Source organism: Eriocheir sinensis, chromosome 69 (assembly GCF_024679095.1).
Source record: "Eriocheir sinensis breed Jianghai 21 chromosome 69, ASM2467909v1, whole genome shotgun sequence".
Classification (NCBI taxonomy): domain Eukaryota; kingdom Metazoa; phylum Arthropoda; class Malacostraca; order Decapoda; family Varunidae; genus Eriocheir; species Eriocheir sinensis.
The window spans coordinates 5030881-5056881 of NC_066577.1; the positions used below are offsets into that span (position 1 = coordinate 5030881).

General features: G+C 43.5%; 1 protein-coding gene across 33 annotated transcripts in view; it reads left to right on the forward strand.

Moving 5' to 3' along the window:
- Positions 1-26001, forward strand: part of LOC126988436 (zinc finger protein 708-like) — a 227702-nt gene that overhangs the window by 144065 nt on the left and 57636 nt on the right. For 18 of the 33 annotated variants that reach the window (XM_050846544.1, XM_050846545.1, XM_050846546.1 and 15 more), the window contains one exon: positions 19618-20051. In XM_050846544.1, the coding sequence (XP_050702501.1) occupies positions 19618-19753 (136 nt within the window). In that variant the 3' untranslated portion in view covers positions 19754-20051. Of the gene's footprint in view, positions 1-5744; positions 6100-6152; positions 7218-10655; positions 11775-12348; positions 12943-19617; positions 20052-26001 lie in introns of those variants that run through there. The other 15 variants (XR_007741948.1, XM_050846530.1, XM_050846548.1 and 12 more) reach the window with 13 other exon arrangements.

A 26001-nucleotide genomic window follows, 5' to 3' on the forward strand; every position in this document is an offset into this window, starting at 1 on the left:
TAGCTACGGTAGATTTCACCGAAGGACGACGGTATTCATAATCATCATCATGACAGGGTGACAGGGTACTGGAGCGTATGCCCGTACTGAAGGTAAGCAAGGATCAAGCCTCTACCTGTAACCCCTGAAACTACATCTCACCCATCGCGAGTAGTTGGGGGGATTCTGGAGCTGTCCTGTGTAGGCCACTCAGCCTCTTGCAGTCTCCCTGTGTTCTTATGTTCATCAGCAATTGTAATGCTGACTTGCCTGATGGGCAAGCCTCCCCTAACCCACTTAGCCAGTGGGGTACCTCTTTGGACGACTGGTTAGGAGTGGCCTCCCATTACACTGGTCGTGGGTTCGATCCTCGGTGCTGACAAAACCTTTCCTTGTCTGGATTAATTTCTCGTGTGTTTCGTTACATGCTGTGATCGTGTTGGAGTGGAGAAAAGAGTAAATACTGGCATTTTACAATAATAAGAAAAGAGAAGAGGAAGAAGCTACACCCCACTGTCCCTATACATTCACTCAGCCATGAGTGTTGTTGCCTGGACCAGGGCCTCCGATGTCACTTTAATTGAGAAAATACGGGACATGCCTTCCTCGTCTTCTAGACGTAGTTCTTGCAACAGTTGCATCACTTCACTGCCCTCCTCTCTTCTTGCAAGCCATTGCCGCCTCCACATTCTTTTCTCTTTCCGTTGCTTGTATAAATTGAGTGTCACTTTGAGTGAAAACGGGGGTGCAAATAGCTTGGGATGTCAGGCGTCAGCCATACTTGTGAAAATGTGTTGGTCCAGACCACCGTTGCCAGATTGTCGTACTCAGAGCATAGTATTTGCCGGTTTCTGACGCCTAACTATTGCCAAGAAACATCAGGAATTAACTATTTTAACGATAACTATAAGTGAATCTCCTTATTGGGGTCCTTAAGTGGCCTAAACCCGGGAGCGTCGGTGGACCCATTTTGGGCTCCATGAGTCGGTCCGCTGAAACGGTGGACTCAGGCTCGGCTCTAAACGCCTAGTTCGAGCTAATTGTAGGCGGTGGCGGCATAGAGCAACCCACCATGCATGAACTGGGTCACTGTGGTGGGTGATTGATCATCATGGGTGGTGCTGTAAGGTCATGGCAGACTGAATTAGCTATCCATACATTAATCACTTGTCAAATTCTCTAAAGTAGACAACAAGCGACTCTCGGCTTTTTATTCTGTAACAAACACCACCCAAAAAGAATGGAGTTTGAGTATAAGTAAATATTTTAAATGGCTTTATGGTCGTGAGAGGAGTACTCTGATATACGTTCCATGCTCTTTTCTTAGTCTCAAAATGCAGTGTAATGTTGCCGTTTCTCAGCCACTTCTCGGCTTTCCCATGGCCGAAGCCCACGGGTTAAGTGTAAAAGATAGTATAAATATTGAAAAAGTTTTTGGAACATTTAAAGAAATAATGGTAACTACAACAAAAAAAGTGTTAGGGATGAAAGTGGTGAGAGATGGAAAAGAAAAGGATGTTCATGGTGGACAGAAGAGATAAGGAGGATAGTAAAAGAGAAAAGGGAACTTTTTAAGGAAACTCAAGGAAGAAATGTGGCTGAGCAAGTAAAAAGGGAAAGGAAAAAGAAAAATAGAGAATGCAAAATTAAATTAAAACAAGCAATAAAAGAAAGTAAGAAGAGAGTTGATGAAGACTTTGGAAAAAGACTAAGTGAAAAATATAAAGGGAACAGGAACACCCGACCGCGACCCTTATTAGACACGACAAACATGCAACCAACATAAAAGCCTCTCAAACCAACTACTTGAACTCCGGAATCTCTAATATTTGATACTCTATTTTGCTTTAACACTCGATCCCTTAGCAAGAGAGGGGTTCCATGCATTTATGGAGCAGGCGCACTGTCGCCATCAAAATGGCGCTGGCTCACATGCCGCCATTGGTGGCTTTATTTACAAAATATATATTATTGCTGTAAGTAGAGCACAGAAACTGTTCATTTCAGGTAGACAGCATCATTGCAACAGCAGCTTTTACCTCACAATTTTCCTGGTCTTCATAGCCCTCCCCACCACCAGCTGTTTTAAGGGGGGCGACTACAGGGTGTCCTCCAGCACATATGGTACGTCCAATAGCTTTGAAATTTTAGTATGTTGTTTGTAGGTGTAAAGGTATGATATTCTGTGAATTTCATGAAATTCGGGTGAAGTTTAGGAGAGACCCAAACAAAACGTATTTTCTTTTATCTTTCAAACTTTATTTTTCAGTTAATTGGTTTGAAAAAATACCATAGAAACTTTGTTTACCTATCTACATTTTGTTGGAAGTAACTTTTTTTATTTTTTGTTTTGTCTTCAAAGAAAAAAAATTACAATGTTTTGTAACTTATTATTTTCTCCACTCTGTCCTTTTTAAAAAACTAATTTTTGAGATACACTGGCTCCTAAAGTTTTTTTCCATTTCATTCCTGTCTAGCCATTTGTATATATTTGATTGGGATGAAATTTTCACATATTATTGTGTATATCTTGGGACATAACGGAGAATGACAAGGCATCTGGTCCCACGGGAGTACCTTTCTTCTGAGGAGGGGGAAAGATGGAGGGAGGAGGAAGGGGAATGGATGGAGGAGGGAGGAGGAGGGAAAGGTGGAGGGAGGGAGGAGGAGGGGGGAAAAGAGGGGAGGAAACAGAGAGCAGGAAGGGAAGGAAAGAAATACAGCTGAAGCAAAAGTTGTGTGTGTGTGTGTGTGTGTATGTGTGTGAGAGAGAGAGAGAGAGAGAGAGAGAGAGAGAGAGAGAGAGAGAGAGAGAGAGGAGAGAGAAACTAGAGTGCCTCACACTCTCATCAGAAGAAATTTTTGGGCCGTTAAGACGGGGACGAGGAGGGGTGGGGAAGGCAGGTACAGGGAGAGTGAGGTGGCTATGGACGATGAATTAGTGAAAAATTGAAAATATTAGAAAAACAGACTCCAGCTCTGGCATTCAGGTGACAACGGCTGTGACTGTACGATAAAGCAGTATAAATTTTTTTTACAGTATGGTCCAAAGGTGTGACCAGTGTTACCTATGTTGCAACTGGACACAAGGCAACTGACTTGTTAACCACACTCCCACGGGAGGGTTGGGGAGACCAGCGGAACAGTGGATCAGGAGATTGAAACAAAGATGCTGTCCCATAAACAGCTCCTTTACAGTATTCCCTCAGCTGTCCTTACAGGCAACCCTTAAGTGGAAATGGCAATCATGGCTGCATTAATGCAAATTGTGTTTGATGCACCTTAGAAAAAGTTCAGAATAGGCCAAAGACTGGCACAGAAACCTTCCATCACCCAGGCAATGATGCCAAGTCTGCAATTCACTCCCCAAAAGATTATCCATGCCAGGTTATGTGACAGCAACTATAGTATGTGTTTGTGTTGGGAGTTATGAGGATGGGAGGAGAGGCAGCCCACAGAATATGACAACATTTATCCCACTGACAGCAGGGCCTGAGGAGGCCACTCCTGCAGTAGGCTGTTAAGCAGATATATATATGTTACTGGAACAAGGCACTGCATTAACACCTCATCTCTTACATACCAGGAAGTGGTGTCGGCCATGCTGGGAGGAGCACTGTGCTAGAAGACAGCACACACTTTGTGCCTCGACGGCCGCCACTTGTGCTGGTGCTGGTGCTGAAGTGAGGGTCTGAGGGAAGCACAGTTCCAGGAAATAGCAAACAACCCTTTGTTTCCTGACTGCCACCACTGGTGCTGAGGTGAGGGTCTGAGGCGGGAAGCACAGTTCCAGGAAATAGCAAACAACCCTTTGTTTCCTGACTGCCACCACTGGTGCTGAGGTGAGGGTCTGAGGCCAGTGCTGTGCTCAACACTCACTGTGTCCTCACTGCCACTGACTTCAGGACTTCTTCCTGCATCCCACGCCTCACCTGCTGGCTTGGTCCCTGAGTGTGGGGTCAGGGGAACCTTGCCGCCTGCCACAACTCCCCTGATATTCCTGCAAGACCTGCCAACTCCTCACATCAAGATCAGTGTTGCAGTAAAGGCTGCAAGGCCTGGGTGGCCGGGACCAGCAGGAGCAGACTGCCACTGGTCTGAGGATCAGGGTGGTCGGAACAACCACCTCCGCCACTGTTGGCATCTCCAGCCATAAAGGAAAGAAACTTGGAGTGTGAGATCTGAGACTGAAAGCACGGTCACATGACACAGCCTTGCACACACTGGTGAAGGAAAGCATGAATGCCAAGGGTGTGGAGAAGACTCCTGGGAAGGATGACCTCCAAGTACCCTCACACTCTGGTGGAAGACTTCATGAACGCCATGACGGTGGTAGAAAATTAAGTAAGAATAGTACCCTTAACACACACACCCTTACACACACTGGTGAAAGAAACCAAGAAAGTGAAGTTAGTGGAAAAGGATCCAGTGTGAAGAGTTCCTTCAACCAACACACTGTTAGATACAATGGTGAAAGAAATCATCAATGTGGAGTTTGTGGAAAACGGTTTGGTCTGAAGAGTGTCTTCAACAGACACATTCATATACATGCTGGTGAAACAAATTATAAATGTGATGAAGTACTCAGGGGGAAGTCTGAAATGAACAAACACACCCTCACACACACTGGTGAAAAAAATTATGAATGTGAATTTTGTGGGAAACGATTTACTCATAAGAGTACCCTCAACAAACACACCCTCACACACACTGGTGAAAAAAATCATGAATGTGAAATTTGTGGGAAACAATTTACTCAGAAGAGTACCCTCAACAAACACACCCTCACACACACTGGTGAAAAAAATCATGAATGTGAAATTTGTGGGAAACAATTTACTCTGAAGAGTACCCTCAACAACCACACCCTCACACACACTGGTGACAAAAAACATGAATGTGAAATTTGTGGGAAACGATTTACTCATAAGAGTACCCTCAACAGCCACACCCTCACGCACACTGGTGAAAAAAATCATGAATGTGAAATTTGTGGGAAACGATTTACTCATAAGAGTACCCTCAACAGCCACACCCTCACACACACTGGTGAAAAAAATCATGAATGTGAAATTTGTGGGAAACGATTTACTCTGAAGAGTAACATCAACAAACACACCCTCACACACACTGGTGAAAAAAATCATCAATGTGAAATTTGTGGGAAACAATTTACTCAGAAGATTACCCTCAACAAACACACCCTCACACACACTGGTGAAAAAAATCATGAATGTGAAATTTGTGGGAAACAATTTAATCAGAAGAGTACCCTCAACAAACACACCCTCACGCACACTGGTGAAAAAAATCATGAATGTGAAATTTGTGGGAAACGATTTACTCAAAAGAGTACCCTCAGCAACCACACCCTCACACACACTGGTGACAAAAAACATGAATGTGAAATTTGTGGGAAACGATTTACTCTGAAGAGTAACCTCAACAAACACACCCTCACACACACTGGTGAAAAAAATCATGAATGTAAATTTTGTGGGAAACGATTTACTCTGAAGAGTCACCTCAACAAACACACCCTCACACACACTGGTGAAAAAAATCATGAATGTGAATTTTGTGGGAAACGATTTAATGAGAAGAGACACCTCAACAGCCACACCCTTACACACACTGGCGAAAGACCTCATGAATGCTTAGAGTGCGGCAAAAGGTTCACTACCAAGACTCATTTGAACATACATACCTTAAAACACTCCGGCCTGAGAAAGTTCAAGTGTGATGTTTGTGGGAAACATTTCAAGGTTAAGGGGGATATTGCCCAACACATGAAGATCCACTTCCCCTGAGGTGTTGTGTTGTGCTGCAGTGCTGCTGTATTTGGGAGTGTAGGTGGAGGTGGTGTTAAGTAAGCATATTTATTTGGCCTATGTGATGTACACAGATACAGTAGATACATGTATAGATGTGAATAATGGCACGGTCTGTTGAGCCGTAGCTCCCTGACAGACAGCTTTCTTTTTACGTAATACATTGTTGCATGTGGTTGATTAGGCAATGTTGTGTATAAAGGAACAAATTATTTTATGGATTACCAAATAAGAATAATGAACAAGATTACATTATGAAAAATTCATGCCTTGAGTTCTGAAGAGCTAATTCATTTCTTTTACCTTTACCTTAAATTGATCTAGATTACCGTTATTTACTAGATTTTTAATTTCCGTGTATAAAGAATTCCACAGGCTAGGACCAAAACATAAGATGCTGTGTTTGAAAAGTTGTTCAAATGTAAAGACACACCTGGTTACCTTGTTACTTCTGGCCTAGTGAGCAGATTCAACGAGTTGAGTTCCATGGTAGTTTTTTTAATATTTTAGAAATTAATACATTAATACTTATGTACTGAGTGAAATTTTAGAAGATTTTGGTTTATAAATACAGATTCAGTTGAGTCAAATTTACCCTTAATTTCCCCAATGAACATGAGGACGCGAATACTGCTTCCTTGTCACGCTCGTCTGACATCTGAGGACGCGTATACTGCGTCATGGCTGAGGTCTTCTGGAATAATGTAATCATTTTCCGGGGTCAAGGAAATTAGACTGAAAGAAGATTGGAATATATTTTCATCTTTACAACTCTGCCTCCTTGTGGCTCGCCGCCGCTGCCGCTGTGTTGGTCACCAAAGCTGCCCCGACGCCATGCTCGTCTGTTCGATATAATTCTTGCAGGTTTTGTGGCACGAAAATAAACTACTGCCTGGAGTTCTCCAACATTTTATTCCCTAGAGACGCAAACGGTAAGGAAATGCAGAATGAGCGATATTGTGTGTAAAGAATAGAGGAGGAGCGAGAGAAGGCAGGCTGGTGGAGGTTACTGTTTTGAATCAACGCCGCTCGGTCTCTCCGCTACATGACCGTCTACTCGTTTGGCTGGTGACTGCTGGAAACAAGGTTCTTTATGTTCTTGTATATCAATAGTCTTGGTAGTTATATATTTTTACTCCTGAGATTATTACTATTGTCGTAGTGAGGCAATACGTATTCAAACGTTCCATAGCTGGGCACGATAACAGAAAACCTTATTCCCGATACCCGATAACTGACAATGGAAAACCTTATCGGTGATAACCGATATTCGTTAACTGGTGACACAAATAGAGGCGATAACCGATTCCCGATATAAATCCACAATTCCGATACTAGCTAGCGATGTCTGATAGGCGAAAACGATATTTTATTGATATTTCAAATAAAAACATAGATGAATTCAAATTTTCTTTATCTGTATTTTAGAAAACTTACAAAACCTGAAAACCACACGTTGACACGTACCTATGGACGGTAATACTAAACACGCCTGAACTGGTGGTGTGTTTTGGCGTCCCCGTCAAAAGCTGGCACTTTTGTTTACAAACACTGGTTTCTCGTGAACTGGCCCATCACTGCTAATTCAGTTATTCTTATTTATCACCATTAACACTTTAACAGTCACTTCAGTAAAGAAGCACTGGGAACCGGAACACGGACTCACTCCGTCACTCGAGACGCAGCTGAGAGGCCACGCTGCCACATGATAACACAAGCCGCTGGTCTCTGTTTGCGCTCTTTACAACAGGATCACAAATTTTCAGGCAGTGAATAATCATTTTGGGGGCAAAGTTAAATGATTTTTCTCTTTGATATAGTGATTTTTGAGTAACAAAAAAACTAACCTAGTGTTTTAATGTTGATGATCTAAGTATGAAATGGTGTTTGATGCACCTTAGATAAAGTTCAGAATAGGCCAAGACTGGCACATAAACCATCCATCACCCAAGCAACGATGCCAAGTCTGTAATTCACTCCCTAAAAGACTTTCCAGGCCAGGTTATGCGACAGGTTATGTGATTTGACCACATGGAGCGAATGGAGGAGAGTAAGATGACCAGAAGGGTGTATGTGAGTGAGATAGAGGGAGGGAGTGCTAGAGGACGACCTCCAGTGAAATGGAGGGATAGGGTGCAAGAGTACGTTGGGGAGAGGGGGGAAAGATCTTTGAGAAACTTTGAGCAGGCAAGGAGGGAGTGTCTGGATAGAGAAAGCTGGAAGCTCTTCTGCCGTGGCCATCCCCTGGTGGGAGCCCCTAGGAGCAGGTGTCGATGAAATGATGAATGATGATAGCTATGTGACAGCAACTATAGTATTGTTGTGCTGGAAGCTTCCCCCGGCGACCATAGGCCTCTAGAAGGCTCCCGGAGAAACGAGCAAAGGGGCGGGGAGCAAGGCGAGCCGTCCGCGCCCCACGGGGCGCGGCCAGGCGCCAGGCGGGAAGTGTTGCCAACTCGCATATATTTTTGCTACATGTTCTTGTATGATCTGAAATATACTGTAATATTCTAGACTGTACTGTTCTGGATATATATAGGAGAAGAGGGCGAGAGAGGGCCAGTCCCAGTCATAGTAAGCTAGTGGTAAGTGAAGAGTCAGAGTGAAGTGTACTACTAAAGAAGAATATTAAACTACAGAAGCTGTGCAAAGTGTTTACATATCTCCCTCCCACGGAGTCTCCTGACGGCGACACGGAACCCAAGTAACACGTCCGGCATAACAGTATGTTTGTGTTGGGAGTTATGAGGATGGGGAGGAGAGGCAGCCCTCAGAATATGACGAGATTTATCCCAGTGACAGTAGGGTGTGGGTGTAGGGATTCAGTGAATTTACCGTACCCAACGTTTTGTGTTACTCGCAAAAAGGCTAAACTCCCACCAGGACAAAATTAAAAAAGAAACAACACTTACCACCCTACAGTGGATGCAGGCTTCCCCGCAAGTACCTCCCAGAGTTACAACGATAATCCTAACAGGCCCGATAGTAACATCTCTTTGTATTAAAGGACTGCTGGAGGCACTTATCTTAAGGTGGTTTTTCAAAAGAGGTTGTCCCTTGAAGGCTCGTCCCGGAGGGTGTAGTCTTCCTCGAGAGAGAACGAAAAAGCACTGCCGTGAGTTAACGAAGGAGCTGCAAGCGCTGAGGTGTTGACTGCTCGACAGTTGATGAAGGAGTGAACGAAAACCAACCACGTGGGTCTGAAGAGGTATTGTGAATTTCCCTCGCCAGATGGCGTGGCTTTCGATCTTCTCTGTTTCCATCGGTTAAATTATCTTTGTTCTTTAATTATAATTCAGCAAGGGCAATTATTTATTATTTCATGAAAGGTAACACTGAACTATTGTTATTCCTTTCATGGTAAATGTGGTTAGTCTTTAGGCAGTGAATAAGGTGATTCTGTCTCGGTCTGGGAGCCGATGAGCGAAGTATTTAAGTACCATCCAAGGCTTATTTGAGCTCAGATGATACTCAGAGTTAGCTTGAACTCTCGGCCCGAGACTAGGTCCATAAGGGAAATAGTTAATTTGTCAAATCCCCTAGTTAACTGACCTAATTCCTAACAAGGGCCTGAGGAGGCTACTCCTGCAGTAGGCTGTTAAGCAGATATATATATATATATATATATATATATATATATATATATATATATATATATATATATATATATATATATATATATATATATATATATATATATATATATATATATATATATATATATATATATTACTGGAACAAGGCACTGCATTAACACCTCATCTCTTACATACCAGGGAGTGGTGTCGGCCATGCTGGGAGGAGCACTGTGCTAGAAGACAGCACACACTTTGTGCCTCGACGGCCACAACTTGTGCTGGTGCTGGTGCTGAGGTGAGGGTCTGAGGCGGGAAGCACAGTTGCAGGAAATAGCAAACAACCCTTTGTTTCCTGACTGCCACCACTGGTGCTGAGGTGAGGGTCTGAGACGGGAAGCACAGTTCCAGGAAATAGCAAACAACCCTTTGTTTCCTGACTGCCACCACTGGTGTACTGCCACCACTGGTGCTGAGGTGAGGGTCTGAGGCGGGAAGCACAGTTGCAGGAAATAGCAAACAACCCTTTGTTTCCTGACTGCCACCACTGGTGCTGAGATGAGGGTCTGAGACGGGAAGCACAGTTCCAGGAAATAGCAAACAACCCTTTGTTTCCTAACTGCCACCACTGGTGCTGAGGTGAGGTCTGAGGCAGGAAGCACGGTTCCAGGAAATTGCAAACAACCCTTTGTTTCCTGACTGCCACCACTGGTGCTGAGGTGAGGGTCTGAGGCGGGAAGCACGGTTCCAGGAAATTGCAAACAACCCTTTGTTTCCTGACTGCCACCACTGGTGCTGAGGTGAGGGTCTGAGGCGGGAAGCACAGTTCCAGGAAATAGCAAACAACCCTTTGTTTCCTGACTGCCACCACTGGTGCTGAGGTGAGGGTCTGAGGCGGGAAGCACAGTTCCAGGAAATAGCAAACAACCCTTTGTTTCCTGACTGCCACCACTGGTGCTGAGGTGAGGGTCTGAGGCGGGAAGCACAGTTCCAGGAAATAGCAAACAACCCTTTGTTTCCTAACTGCCACCACTGGTGCTGAGGTGAGGGTCTGAGGCCAGTGCTGTGCTCAACACTCACTGTGTCCTCACTTCCACTGACTTCAGGACTTCTTCCTGCATCCCGCGCCTCACCTGCTGGCTTGGTCCCTGAGTGTGGGGTCAGGGGAACCTTGCTGCCTGCCACACCTCCCATGATGTTCCTGCAAGACCTGCCAACTCCTCACATCAAGATCAGTGTTGCAGTGGAGGCTGCAAGGCCTGGGTGGCCGGGACCAGCAGAAGCAGACTGCCACTGGTGTGAGGATCAGGGTGGTCAGAAGAACCACCTCTGCCACTGTTGGCATCTCCAGCCATAAAGGAAAGAAACTTGGAGTGTGAGATCTGAGACTGAAAGCACGTTCACATGACACAGCCTTGCACACACTGGTGAAGGAAAGCATGAATGCCAAGGGTGTGGGAGAAGACTCCCTGGGAAGGATGACCTCAACAAGTACACCCTCACACTCAGGTGGAAGACTTCATGAACGCCATGACGGTGGTAGAAAATTAAGTAAGAATAGTACCCTCAACACACACACCCTTACACACACTAGTGAAAGAAACCAAGAAACTGAAGTTAGTGGAAAAGGATCCAGTGTGAAGAGTTCCTTCAACCAACGCACTGTTAGATACAGTGGTGAAAGAAATCATCAATGTGGAGTTTGTGGAAAACGGTTTGGTCTGAAGAGTGTCTTCAACAGACACACTCTTATACATGCTGGTGAAAGAAATTATGAATGTGGTGAAATATTCAGGGGGAGGTCTGAACTGAACAAACACACCCTCACACACACTGGTGAAAAAAATCATGGATGTGAAATTTGTGGGAAACGATTTACTCTAAAGGATAACCTCAACATCCACACACTCACACACACTGGTGAAAGAAATCATGGATGTGAAATTTGTGGGAAACGATTTACTCTAAAGGGTAACCTCGACAGACATATCCTAACACACTTTGGTGAAAAAAATCATGAATGTGAATTTTGTCGGAAACGATTTACTAGGAAGAGTACCCTCAACAGCCACACCCTCACACACACTGGTGAAAAAAATCATCAATGTGAAATTTGTGGGAAACGATTTACTGAAAAGAGTAACCTCAATGACCACACCCTCATACACACTGGTGAAAAAAATCATCAAAAAAATTATGAATGTGAAATTTGTGGGAAACGATTTACTCAGAAGAGTCACCTCAACAGCCACACCCTCACACACACTGGTGAAAAAAATCATGAATGTGAATTTTGTGGGAAAAAATTTACTCATAAGTGTAACCTCAAATTACACGCCCTTGTACACACTGGTGAAAGACCTCATGAATGCTTAGAGTGTGGCAAAAGGTTCATTACCAAGAATCATTTGAACATACATACCTTCAGACACTCTGGCCTGAGAAAGTTCAAGTGTGATGTTTGTGGGAAACATTTCAAGGTTAAGGGGGATATTGCCCAACACATGAAGATCCACTTCCCCTGAGGTGTTGTGTTGTGTTGCAGTGCTGCTGTATTTTTATTTATTTATTTATTTATTTATTTTTTTACATTGTTGCCTATTGCGCCGGTAGGCATCTTCCCGGTGGGGCCTGATGGTCGGCCCAAGGCTTCTTCCAGGTGGGGCCTGATGGTCGGCCCAGCCCGTTCTGGCGCAGGCGAGTGTTTTATAGTGGCGCCATCTTGCATTGGCTCATGCTGCCCCCCGGAACTCGTTCTTGATTCGCTTGGACGGCTTCCTCTAGAGTCCGGGTTGATGGGTGGTCTTCAGGACAGCATGTGGGTAGTTTTAAGCCACTCGGCGGTGACTGAAAAATCCGAGTGGTAGCGTGAGGATTCGAACCCGCGTCGTCCATCACGCGGCGAATGTGGGTCCAGTACGCTACCAGTTCGGCCACCGCCTACCCTACATTTGGGAGTGTAGGTGGAGGAGGTGTTAAGTAAGCATATTTATTTGGCCTATGTGATGTACACAGATACAGTAGATACATGTATAGATGTGAATAATGGCACGGTCTGTTGAGCCGTAGCTCCCTGACAGACAGATTGCTTTTTACGTAATACATTGTTGCATGTGGTTGATTAGGCAATGTTGTGTATAAAGGAACAAATTATTTTATGGATTACCAAATAAGAATAATGAACAAGATTACATTATAATGAAAAATTCATGCCTTGAGTTCTGAAGAGCTAATTCATTTTCTTTTACCTTCACCTTAAATTGATCTAGATTACCGTTATTTACTAGATTTTTAATTTCCGTGTATAAAGAATTCCACAGGCTAGGACCAAAACATAAGATGCTGTGTTTGAAAAGTAGCTCAAATGTGAAGACACACCTGGTTACCTTGTTACTTCTGGCCTAGTGAGCAGATTCAACGAGTTGAGTTCCATGGTAGTTTTTAATATTTTATAAATTAATACATTAATACTTATGTACTGAGTGAAATTTTAGAAGATTTTGGTTTATGAATACAGATCCAGTTGAGTCAAATTACCTTTTATTAATTCCCCCTTGAACACGAGGACGCGTATACTGCTTTCTGGTATGATTCTGAGGGCGTGTCTGCTGCATCTTGGCTGAGTTCTTCTGGAATGATGTAATTTTTTCCTGTGTATTGTACGAGAGCTTTCAGAGTTCAGGTTGTATATGATAACTTACTTGACTCATTATAATTACGTTGGAATGTGAATTGCCTATACCTGAAAAGGAAGCCCTCAGATGCACTCTGCTGGCACTATATATATCTATATATATATATATATATATATATATATATATATATCTATATATATATATATATATATATATATATATATATATATATATATTTTTTTTTTTCGATGTATCTTAGCTTCGCAGCATTCTCAAGCGATCTCGCGTAATCACTTAACACAAATGATGCTGAAGGTCCTGCCATTTGCCCGCGGGTAATGACTTGGGGATGGGGCACACGTGGTCCGTCTGTTCACTCTGCTGGGGAGGTGACCACCAGCGGTTTTGCAGACGACGCACAAGGTGCAGACGACGCTATTTCGTGACGTCACTGCAAAACCTCTTATAGAGGTTGTGTTACGGTGGAGACTCCCGAAACCGCTAGCTACTCTCGAGGTTTAGGCTTCGCCCCGGGGTTTAGCAGCAGCAGTTCCCCTTTTCTTGAGGCACCGGAACTACGTTCAACCACTAACGTGAAGCTATCCCAACGTATCGTCCGAGATGGAGGGTGAATAGGAGTCGGTCACGTCGAGGAGGGCATGCAAGCGGCCAAGACTTGCCTCCCGTTCCTGTTGCGAGTATAGTATCCACCGTTCCTGTTTTCCTCTTTGCAGCACCATCCCTTTTAACCATCTTTCTGGGGGACATTGTTAAAGCACAAAGAACTCACACTGTAGTGCTGAAAACACACTGCAGTGCTGAAAACACACTGCAGTGCTGAAATCATGACATGAGCCCACAGATGCTATTTCTACGAGTTTACAGCGTGGACGGAAAGTAAATAGAGCCGTCATCTTGCGGTCGAGAATTACCGTAGACCAAGCAAGAATTAACCCGAAATCTTGCAAAATTCTTGCGTTTCTTGTTCTGGCGTGTCAGATTTTGAAGAATTCCCCCCAATTCTTGGCAAGAATCAGCTAGGGATCCTGCGCAAGCCGCGGCGGGGCTAGGTACGGCCACTGTCTTGCTGGCTGCACCTCCATAGACCTATGGCAATGACCATTTCCTGAGCTTCCTGTGGGTAACCCAGCCAGGTGGGGGTGGAGAGAGAGAGGGAGGGTGGGGAGTTGGAGAAAGAGGGCGGGCGGTGATCTGTGGAGGTGTGGCAGCAGCGCGGAATCCCGGCGCTCCACCCCATCGTCCATTTCTCACTGCGCTGAGTATAGTACCGGTTGGATTCCCAATACCGGCGCTTATAGCGACACGCTCGCCCGCCATGCTTGGCTGTGGAGTGTTGGGCCGCCTTCCCGACATTTTGTCCTGCTTTGTTGTTTCCATCTTCCCTTCCGCTTCCATTATTTTATTAACTTCTATTAGACAATTCTTTATGTCCGACTTTTTTAAAGGTTTGCTAATATATACTGTTATTGTTATTATATATAGACTATGAGTCCATCCAGAATAACTATATATGCTATTTTTTTTCGAAAAAATAAATATTCACATCATTCAGGGAGAGAGAGAGAGAGAGAGAGAAGAGAGAGAGAGAGAGAGAGAGAGAGAGAGAGAGAGAGAGAGAGAGAGATCATTAATCCACCATACACAATAAAGTGTAAACGAAATAACAGTTTAAATCCCTTGGCGAGGTCCCACGTCCCCATCACCTTTTAACAATCCATTTACTACATACCAATTACATTTTTGCTACGTTATTGCTACCTTTAGCGTGCATATTGCCACGACCTTCCTGGTACCTACCATTAGCTTTCTAGAACGGTTCTTGCAACAGCTCCTTGCAGTACCAGTAACCTGTGTGTCATAACTCTTATTTTCCTTTGCTGCTTCAGTCACATAACTACATTCTTTACCTCACTTTTTATGCACATAATTAACAGTGAAAATCAATGGTAGTGCACATGCAGATTAGCTGAGCCTTAAAATCTAAGGTGGTCTCAACCAGCAAATGACCAGAGATAGAACAAGATGTGGTGAACTAATATTTTATTGATGCTTTTCTCCCTCATGACGCAGTCTGTCACACACTGTTAAGTTCTCGTTTTTAACACTGATACGCAGTACAGTCATGTCTAGTCCTCAAGCCAAGCGGAAACGACAGCCGTATATGCAGAAATACACAAAAACATGGGAGTGACCGTTGTTTGAAAGTTGGCTGACAAGAAGCGGCAATTAAGGGCCCTATATATGTATTTCCACTGTAATTGTGTGATTCTGACGGAAAGGCGGGCAAACCAGAAATAGGAAAGCATGCTGCTGGGGCAAAACATAAGAAGATAGTTGAAAGTGCAAAACATATAGTTAGTGTACTTGACATGCCTTTTGTTAGTGGAGAAAAGCATACTGAAAAACAAGGGAAAGAAGCAGAAGTACGGTTGGCTGCAGTAGTGAGCGAGCTAAATCTTCCATTTTTATCTGCGGATAAACTTGCTCCCGCCAATAAAGTGATATTTCCAGACCCAGATGTAGCACAGAAACTGCACGAAGTGCGGTGAAACAATGTGCAGCCATCGTGAAGAATGTCCTCCGTCGAAAGGAGTGTGATGAATTACATTGCGAGAAATAAATACACACACACATATTGCAAGAACTAAATACACTCACACATATTGCAAGAAATAAATACACTCACACATATTGCAAGAAATAAATACAGACACACACACATTGCAAGAAATAAATACAGACACACACACATATTGCAAGAAATAAATATGCACACACACACATATTGCAAGAAATAAATAGACACACACACACATATTGCAAGAAATAAATAGACACACACACACATATTGCAAGAAATAAATAGACACACACACACACACACACACACACACACACACACACACACACACACACACACACACCAAAACACATGCACATTGCAAGAAATAACTATACACACACATATTGCAAGAAATAAATACACACACATATTGCAAGAAATATCTATACACACACACATGTTGCAAGAAATAACTACACACACATATTGCAAGAAATAACTACACACACACATATTGCAAGAAATAAATACACACACATATTGCAAGAAATAACTACACACACACATATTGCAAGAAATAACTACACACACATATTGCAAGAAATAACTACACACACACATATTGCAAGAAATAAATACACACACATATTGCAGGAAATAAATACACACACATATTGCAAGAAATAACTACACACACACATATTGCAAGAAATAAATACACACACACACACATTGCAAGAAATAAATACACACACACACACACATATTGCAAGAAATAAATACACACACATATTGCAGGAAATAAATACACACACATATTGCAGGAAATAACTACACACACATATTGCAAGAAATAACTACACACACACATATTGCAAGAAATAAATACACACACACACACATTGCAAGACATAAATACACACACACACATTGCAAGAAATAAATACACACACACACATTGCAAGAAATAAATACAGACACACACATATTGCAAGAAATAAATACACACACACACACATTGCAAGAAATAAATACAGACACACACATATTGCAAGAAATAAATACACCTACATGCAGTACATTGCAAGACTCCGGGACCGTCCCTGGCCCGGGACGGGTCTTCCTGGCGCGAGAGGAAGGAAGGAAGGTAAACACGGCTTGGCTTCCCAGGACCCAAGAACTCGCCTCAGAACCACTCGGTGAGCGTTTGTAGCCTTACTTTTTGCGGCTACTTGCACGGCAGTTAGTCTATTGCAGTGTTTATCTGAGAGTGCATTAATTGGCGGATGACCATGCCAGCATTTTCTGTGCTGTGGCCGCCGCATCAGCAGAACAGAACATTGTCATTGCCAGAACATGAACGTGCAATTTGTGTTTATTTCCATTTCATTTTTAGAGGTCCCGCAGAGGGCCACTCTCGGGTGGCATGATAGGCGGGGGATTCAAGGGGCCAGGACAGGGTTAGGATGAGGAAAGGAATTGGGACATGGTAAAGGGCCAGGCCTAGGGAGATAATGACTGATGATCCTGTTCCTAAATGTGTCAAGAGTGGGACTATTAACTACATGAGATGGGAGATTATTCCACTCCTGGATGCTGCGGGGAAAGAATGAATATTTGAATATACTTGTGTTAGTCTGGTTTATGTGAGAGTGCATTGGCGGATGACCATGCCAGCATTTTCTGTGCTGTGGCCGCCACATCAGTCATTGTGACCTCACACTCTCATTCAGAAGAAATTTTTGGGCTGTTTAGATGGGGACGAGGAGGGGCGGTGAAGGCAGGTACGGGGAGAGTGAGGTAGCTATGGACGATGAATTAGTAAAAAATCGAAAAGATTAGAAAAACAGATTCCAGCTCTGGCATTCAGGTGACATCGGCTGTGACTGTACGATAAAGCGGTAGAAAATTCTTTTATAGTACGGTCCAAAGGTGTGGCCAGTGTCACCTAACTTGCAACTGGACACAAGGGAGCCCGAGGTACAACTGACTTGTTAGCCACACTCCCATGGGTGGGTTGGGGAGACCAGCGGAACAGTGGATCAGGAGATTGAAACAAAGATGGCGTCCCATAAACAGCTCCTTCACAGTATTCCCTCAGCTGTCCTTACAGGCAACCCTTAAGTGGAAACAGCAATCATGGCTGCATTAATGCAAATGGTGTTTGATGCACCTTAGAAAAAGTTCAGACTAGGCCAAAGACTGGCACAGAAACCTTCCATCACCCAGGCAATGATGCCAAGTCTGCAGTTCACTCCCTAAAAGATTGTCCATGCCAGGTTATGTGACAGCAACTATAGTATGTGTTTGTGTTGGGAGTTATGAGGATGGGAGGAGAGGCAGCCCACAGAATATGACAACATTTATCCCACTGACAGGAGGGCCTGAGGAGGCCACTCCTGCAGTAGGCTCTTAAGCAGATATATATATGTTACTGGAACAAGGCACTGCATTAACACCTCATCTCTTACATACCAGGAAGTGGTGTCGGCCATGCTGAGAGGAGCACTGTGCTAGAAGACAGCACACACTTTGTGCCTCGACGGCCGCCACTTGTGCTGGCGCTGGTGCTGAAGTGAGGGTTTGAAGCGGGAAGCACAGTTCTAGGAAATAGCAAACAACCCTTTGTTTCCTGACTGCCACCACTGGTGCTGAGGTGAGGGTCTGAGGCGGGAAGCACAGTTCCAGGAAATAGCAAACAACCCTTTGTTTCCTGACTGCCACCACTGGTGCTGAGGTGAGGGTCTGAGGCCAGTGCTGTGCTCAACACTCACTGTGTCCTCACTGCCACTGACTTCAGGACTTCTTCCTGCATCCCGTGCCTCACCTACTGGCTTGGTCCCTGAGTGTGGGGTCAGGGGAACCTTGCTGCCTGCCACAACTCCCCTGATGTTCCTGCAAGACCTGCCAACTCCTCACATCAAGATCAGTGGAGGCTGCAAGACCTGGGTGGCTGGGACCAGCAGGAGCAGACTGCCACTGGTGTGAGGATCAGGGTGGTCAGAAGAACCACCTCCACCACTGTTGGCATCTCCAGCCATAAAGGAAAAGAAACTTGGAGTGTGAGATCTGAGACTGAAAGCACGTTCACATGACACAGCCTTGCACACACTGGTGAAGGAAAGCATGAATGCCAAGGGTGTGGGAGAAGACTCCCTGGGAAGGATGACCTCAACAAGTACACCCTCACACTCAGGTGGAAGACTTCATGAACGCCATGACGGTGGTAGAAAATTAAGTAAGAATAGTACCCTTAACACACACACCCTTACACACACTGGTGAAAGAAACCAAGAAAGTGAAGTTAGTGGAAAAGGATCCAGTGTGAAGAGTTCCTTCAACCAACGCACTGTTAGATACAATGGTGAAAGAAATCATCAATGTGGAGTTTGTGGAAAACGGTTTGGTCTGAAGAGTGTCTTCAACAGACACACTCTCACACACACTGGTGAAAAAAATCATGAATGTGAAATTTGTGGGAAGCGATTTACTCAGAAGAGTACCCTCAAGAGACACACACTCACACACATTGGTGAAAAAAATTGTCAAAAGAATCATGAATGTGAAATTTGTGGGAAACGATTTACTCAGAAGAGTACCCTCAAGAGACACACACTCACACACATTGGTGAAAAAAATTGTCAAAAGAATCATGAATGTGAAATTTGTGGGAAACGATTTACTGAAAAGTGGAACCTCAACAACCACACCCTCACACACACTGGTGAAAAAAAACATGAATGTGAATTTTGTGGGAAACGATTTGCTCAGAAGTGTTACCTCAACAACCACACCCTCACACACACTGGTGAAAAAAATCATCAATGTGAACTTTGTGGGAAACGATTTATTATGAAGAGTAACCTCAACACCCACACCCTCATACACACTGGTGAAAAAAATCATCAATGTGAATTTTGTGGGAAACGATTTATTGAGAAGAGTCACCTCAACAACCACACCCTCACACACACTGGCGAAAGACCTCATGAATGCTTAGAGTGCGGCAAAAGGTTCACTACCAAGACTCATTTGAACATACATACCTTCAGACACTCTGGCCTGAGAAAGTTCAAGTGTGATGTTTGTGGGAAACATTTCAAGGTTAAGGGGGATATTGCCCAACACATGAAGATCCACTTCCCCTGAGGTGTTGTGTTGTGCTGCAGTGCTGCTGTATTTGGGAGTGTAGGTGGAGGAGGTGTTAAGTAAGCATATTTATTTGGCCTATGTGATGTACACAGATACAGTAGATACATGTATGGATGTGAATAATGGCACGGTCTGTTGAGCCGTAGCTCCCTGACAGACAGATTTCTTTTTACATAATACATTGTTGCATGTGGTTGATTAGGCAATGTTGTGTATAAAGGAACAAATTATTTTATGGATTACCAAATAAGAATAATGCACAAGATTACATTATAATGAAAAATTCATGCCTTGAGTTTTGAGGAGCTAATTCATTTCCTTTTACCTTCACCTTAAATTGGTCTAGATTACCGTTATTTACTAGATTTTTAATTTCCATGTATAAGGAATTCCACAGGCTAGGACCAAAACATAAGATGCTGTGTTTGAAAAGTAGTTCAAATGTGAAGACACACCTGGTTACCTTGTTACTTCTGGTCTAGTGAGCAGATTCAACGAGTTGAGTTCCATGGTAGTTTTTTAATATTTTAGAAATTAAAGATGTTGGTTTATGAATATAGATTCAATTGAGTCAAATTTACCTTTAATTCCCCCTTGAACACCAGGACACGTATACTGCTTTCTGGTATGATTCTGATGGCGTGTCTGCTGCATCTTGGCTGAGTTCTTTTGGAATGATGTAATTTTTTCCTGCGTATTGTGCGAGAGCTTTCAGAGTTCAGGTCGTATATGATAACTTACTTGACTCATTATAATTATGTTGGAATTTGAATTGCTTATACTTGGAAAGCAAGCCCTGTGGTTCGTCATCTTAAGAAAGAGTATAATATTTTTACCCTTTATTATTATCATTATATGATTTAGAAATAATGAATGTATTTCCTCCACTGAGCCACATTGTCGTTCACCAGATAAATCAAGGAGTCTAGGGAAGGAGAGGCAATGGTGCCCGCAAGACTGAGGACTAGGACTAGTTATTCTCATCGCACCCAGATGGCAGCACCATGTCTGAAAGGGTGAGGAGGTTAAGCTTGATCAACAAGTTTAACCTTTTATACAATATATGTTGCGTGTTGAGTATATGTATTTTATAGTGATCACGCACCCAAATGATTTCTCTTGGTGTTAAAAAGTCTCCCATACCTATTTAACACCATTATTTAACACTATTATTTAACACCAAGGAAAATAGTCAGAATGAAGATATGAAAATATTTTCAATAACATTCAATAACAATTCCGCCTCCGGGTGGCTCGCTGCCGTTTGTCATCAAAGTCACCCCACCGCCATGCTCTTATATTCGACATAATTCTTGCAGGTTTGTTGCAGAAAAAACTACTGCCTGGAGTTCTGCAACATTTTATTCCCTTGAGACGGCAGGCGGTAAGGAAATGCAGTGAGTGAGTTTTGTGCGGGAAGAATAGACGAGGAGCGAGAGAATTAAGGCAGGCTGGCGGAGGTTACTGTACGTTTTGAATCAACGCCGCCCCGGTCTCTCCACTACATGACTGTCTATTAGTTTGGCTGGTGACTGCTGGAAACAAGGTCCTTATGGTCTTTTATATCACTACTAGTGTTGGGAGTTATAATTTTTTCTCCCGAGATTATTAATATTGACGTAGTGAGACAATACAGTCAAGCCTCGGTTTATGAGTTTAAATTCGTCCCGGAATTTTGCTCACACCAAAACACTCGTAAGTCAAAACGAATTTCCCCATTGAAAATAATATAAATCCCATTAATGCATCCCATATCAAAAAATATTTATAAAAATTATTTTACATGCTATTTTTTACAGAATTAAATTAATTTTACTAACAAATAGTAGTGATTAATACAGGTAACTCGATTTACGCGAGTATTGTGTCCTTGAAGAGGTCGCGTAAATCAAAAACAATGTAAATCAAACAAGAGGTAGTTTTCTATCGAAAAATAAATATTCACTTCATTCAGTGGAGAGAGAGAGAGAGAGAGAGAGAGAGAGAGAGAGAGAGAGAGAGAGAGAGAGAGAGAGAGAGAGAGAGAGAGTATCCATATCACCGAGATATCCACTCAGGCACTCAGCCTCACTCGTGTGAGGAAGAAGTGAGGGACACCATGAGCGACTGGTTAGTATTGGTACCGGTACCGAGCAGTCTGGTACCGGTACCGAGCAGTCTGGTACCGGTACCGAGCAGTCTGTTAATGGTACCGAGCAGTCTGGTACCGGTACCGTACCGTATAGCTGGTACCGTTAGTACCGGTACCTGCCCACCCCTATTGTTGAATAGCTGGGGAGCGTGGGCAAGGCAAGTATAGAGAAAGTATCGTCATACAGGCGGGAGGAAATCACTCGTTGGCAACTTCTATAGCCTTCACGCTTTGCCCCGCCCCATCCTCGTTGTCTGCCCAAACCGACGACTTCACACACCTCACTCCCACCCTGTTTCCTGACCCCAACAGTCATTTTTACGAAAAACCGAGACCACCATCATCTTCCTGAGAAAATTCTGCATCACACGAGCATAAAATTGTAACCATAATGTAAAATTACACTTACGAAAATCAGAGTTAAATGAAGTAGGGAATACATATTTTCTTGCACTTATTTCCCTTCAACTCCTTAGTACTCAGCTGGTTTTCGTCGCATCACTTTAAGCACAGATCCTAAATCTGCATGCTTTTCTGCTTCTGATGGTGTAGGGTACGTCCCGAGGTAAAAATATACATAGGGTCAAAATCGCCTCCGAACATTGTCCCGTCCTGGGCGACCCGCAATGGGTGTGTCATGGACCAGCTTAAGCGTCACGGGGATGTATTTGTCTAGGATGACCAGTTGTTCTATAGGTACTGGTTTGGTTGGCCATGACCTACAGAGGAGGTTGTCCTCTGATAGGAAAAATTGTGAAAAGGGAACTGGCAATTCAGGAAGGTTTGTTTCATCTCCCGACTCTAGGGCGTAAATTAACCTCTTCCACACTAGGTGGTCTCGCTGAGCAGTGTGTAGAAAAAAATTTCTTAACAAGATCCCACTATGTATGATCATGGTAACTAGACTGCTAGTTAGATTTTCGTAAATCGCGAGGTCGCGATCATTGGTAGGTGACCGAGCAATGTTATAGTAATTGTAGTATATCAAGTGTATTATCATTATTATTATTATTATTATTATTATTATTATTATTACTACTTAATATCACCACGAATTAGGTATAAGATTGTCAATGGAAAAAACCCACGAGAGATAGATCACGCCACCTTATAGGAATGTCGTCCGTCAGTGTTTACCGTCTCAGTTTGTATACAAAGCATTTCATCAAGCTTGGAGGTCACCGTGACATACGTGACCAATTGTAACTTCATTTTCCAATCTGTAACTTGTCACTCCTTCACGAGACTCAGACTGACACACACCTGCAGTCTCTCTCGCTCAGACGCTCCTGTACATATAGGCTTAAGAATATATTCGCCTTAAGGAAGCAGAGTCTTAATCAATGCCTTTAAACGCCCCCCTGTACACCGTTACAATATAATCAACAGTGAAAATCAATTGTTATCAGTTTTTGTGTGTTATTTTTGAGGTGGAGAGTGTTATAGTGTTAGAGCGCGCGAACTGCTCTCTCACGTCAGGTCCGGTGTACCGTTGCCTGCTTTCACAAGTTGATTGTAGTAGGTGAGATAACACAATAGCCTTTTAGTTGGCCGAGCGGTAGCCGTTATAACTTCACTTTAGTTCTCTCTCTCACAGGGCAATCCCAATACAAAATATAAGTTTAACTATATTAACAGTTGTACATAAAGTTTACAGTTTCCGTGAACGAGTCGCACGCACACCAGAGCCAGCCACACCAACGTGCCCGGGGCCGGCGAGCAACACTCGCCCGCCCGCTGCCCGCTGTCTTCTCTAGTCTTCTTTCCCGTCTTCGCGTTGTTCGCTCGTTTTATTTGCTTGTTAGTTCGTCCGGAAGGGTGTGGGTTCCGGTTGATGACTCTTGATGAAAGTCATCATTTGCTGATCCTAGTGTCAGTTCATCACAGCTTCCCACGGCCATCAGCTCTGACGTGTTTCATAACATCCTGGCAAAGGCTCTGAGCCTGTGCTTAGACACACAGTCACACACTCACATGTACATTATAATATACACATTACATCGCTCTGTTCCCTGAAAGTCGCGACCTCGCGGCTCACCCCACCTTTACAAATTGCTGTACCTATCCATGTCACAGTCGCCCAAAGTGTACTAGCTAAGCGTGGTCTAGTTACAGTAGCTTTAAAGATTATCACATAAGTCAAGAGCCCGCCTAACAATACAACATAGGGAAATGCCAACGATAATAATCATGCATGGAAGTAACAAGAAATGGGTAATGTACATACAGGTTGAGGTAAACAGGACTGAGTCGTGGAAGTTGAGTACTATTCCGAGAAAACAAAATAATAGCTCGAAAAATTATTTACATGATACATCCTAGAAAAATTGAATTGAATTGACTGTCATTGTAATGTTATCTGTAGAGTCTCCTAATAGTTACAATGTGATAACAAAGACAAATCTGGAAAAACCTTAGAAGCATCGGCAGTCAGCACCACTAACTCCTAATACTCAGTTTGTCAGGTCTACAGCACTATAAAAGAACATCCTGTCACCAAGTTGTGAAATCACTGTTGTAACAAATCTCACTGAAATATATAACTCCAGTATAATTGATTTAAGTAATTCCAGCATTAATAAACATCAAATTTAAAAGACAAATTTCCACCTATCCCTCGATCGTAACGAACGTGGATGACCGACATCTGTGACGCCAAAAGTAATTTCCGTAACGGGTAACAGTGGTGTGTCAAGCAAAGGGTAAGTAAAGGCGGACACACTATGCGATCATGGCCGGATGGCCTTCTGTTTATGTTTGAAATTCCGTCCGGCGCGGCCCGCCGCCTCACAGTGTGTATGACCTTGTGGCGCGGCCTTGAGGCGGGAAGCTACGCTGACAGCCGTGGTGTACACATTATCTACGCTCCCCGATGTCTGATGTCTAGATAAATAAAGACTTTTAGGTCTGTTTTATTGATCTGTACAAGGGCCATCCAGGTTTGTGGACATAAAACATAAATTGTGTTGTTGTCGCTGCGGCGGTGGGGCTCAGAGTGACGGCCGCCGCCCGGCACTCCATGAGGCCGCCTCATAGTGTGTATGCTTCATCCGGCCGACGAGGCTCCGCCCACTTTAGTCCGCCGGACAGGCCGCATCGCATAGTGTGTGTCCGCCTTAAGACTTGTCTGCTTACACATGTTATTACGGCTCCAATTAAATTAAGAAGACTGAATGCCTTGCATCAACTCAGCAATAAAAGAAAATAGTGGGTTAGAGTGAAATGTATTAAGCAAGCACTCCCCTCTCGCACGAAAAAGATACAGGCAAAAGCTCAGGAACCAAATATAAATTTGAAAATGTGAGGACGCAGGTTATAGTAGTGTGGTGGAAAGATACACAAAGCAGCGTCAGGCTGCACCTCAAGCCGGCGCTAGTCTTTGGAGACGCGGATTAGCTGATCCTTAAATTCTAAGGTGGTCTCAACCAGCAAATGACCACGAGATAGAACAAGATGTGGTGAACGAATATTTTATTGATGCTTTTCTCCCTCATGACGCAGTCTGTCACACACTGTTAAGTTCTCGTATTTAACACGGATACGCAGTACAATCATGTCTAGTCCTCAAGCCAAGCGGAAACGACAGCCGTATATGCAGAAATACACAAAAACATGGGAGTGACCGTTGTCTGAAAGTTGGCTGACAAGAAGAGGCAATTAAGGGGCCTATATGTATTTCCACTGTAATTGTGTGATTCTGACGGAAAGGCGGGCAAACCAGAAATAGGAAAGCATGCTGCTGGGGCAAAACATAAGAAGATAGTTGAAAGTGCAAAACATATAGTTAGTGTACTTGATATGCCTTTTGTTAGTGGAGAAAAGCATGCTGAAAAACAAGGGAAAGAAGCAGAAGTACGGTTGGCTGCAGTAGTGAGCGAGCTAAATCTTCCATTGCGGATAAACTTGCTCCCGCTATTAAAGCGATATTTCCAGACCCAGATGTAGCACAGAAACTGCAGGAAGTGCGGTAAAACAATGTTCAGCCATCGTGAAGAATGTCCTCGGTCGAAAGGAGTGTGATGAGTTATTAGTACATCTTAGAGTAAATTGTTTCTGATAATGGATGAGTGGGCTGCATAAGACTTAATTGTTGTAAGAGTTGCCACTCAAAAAA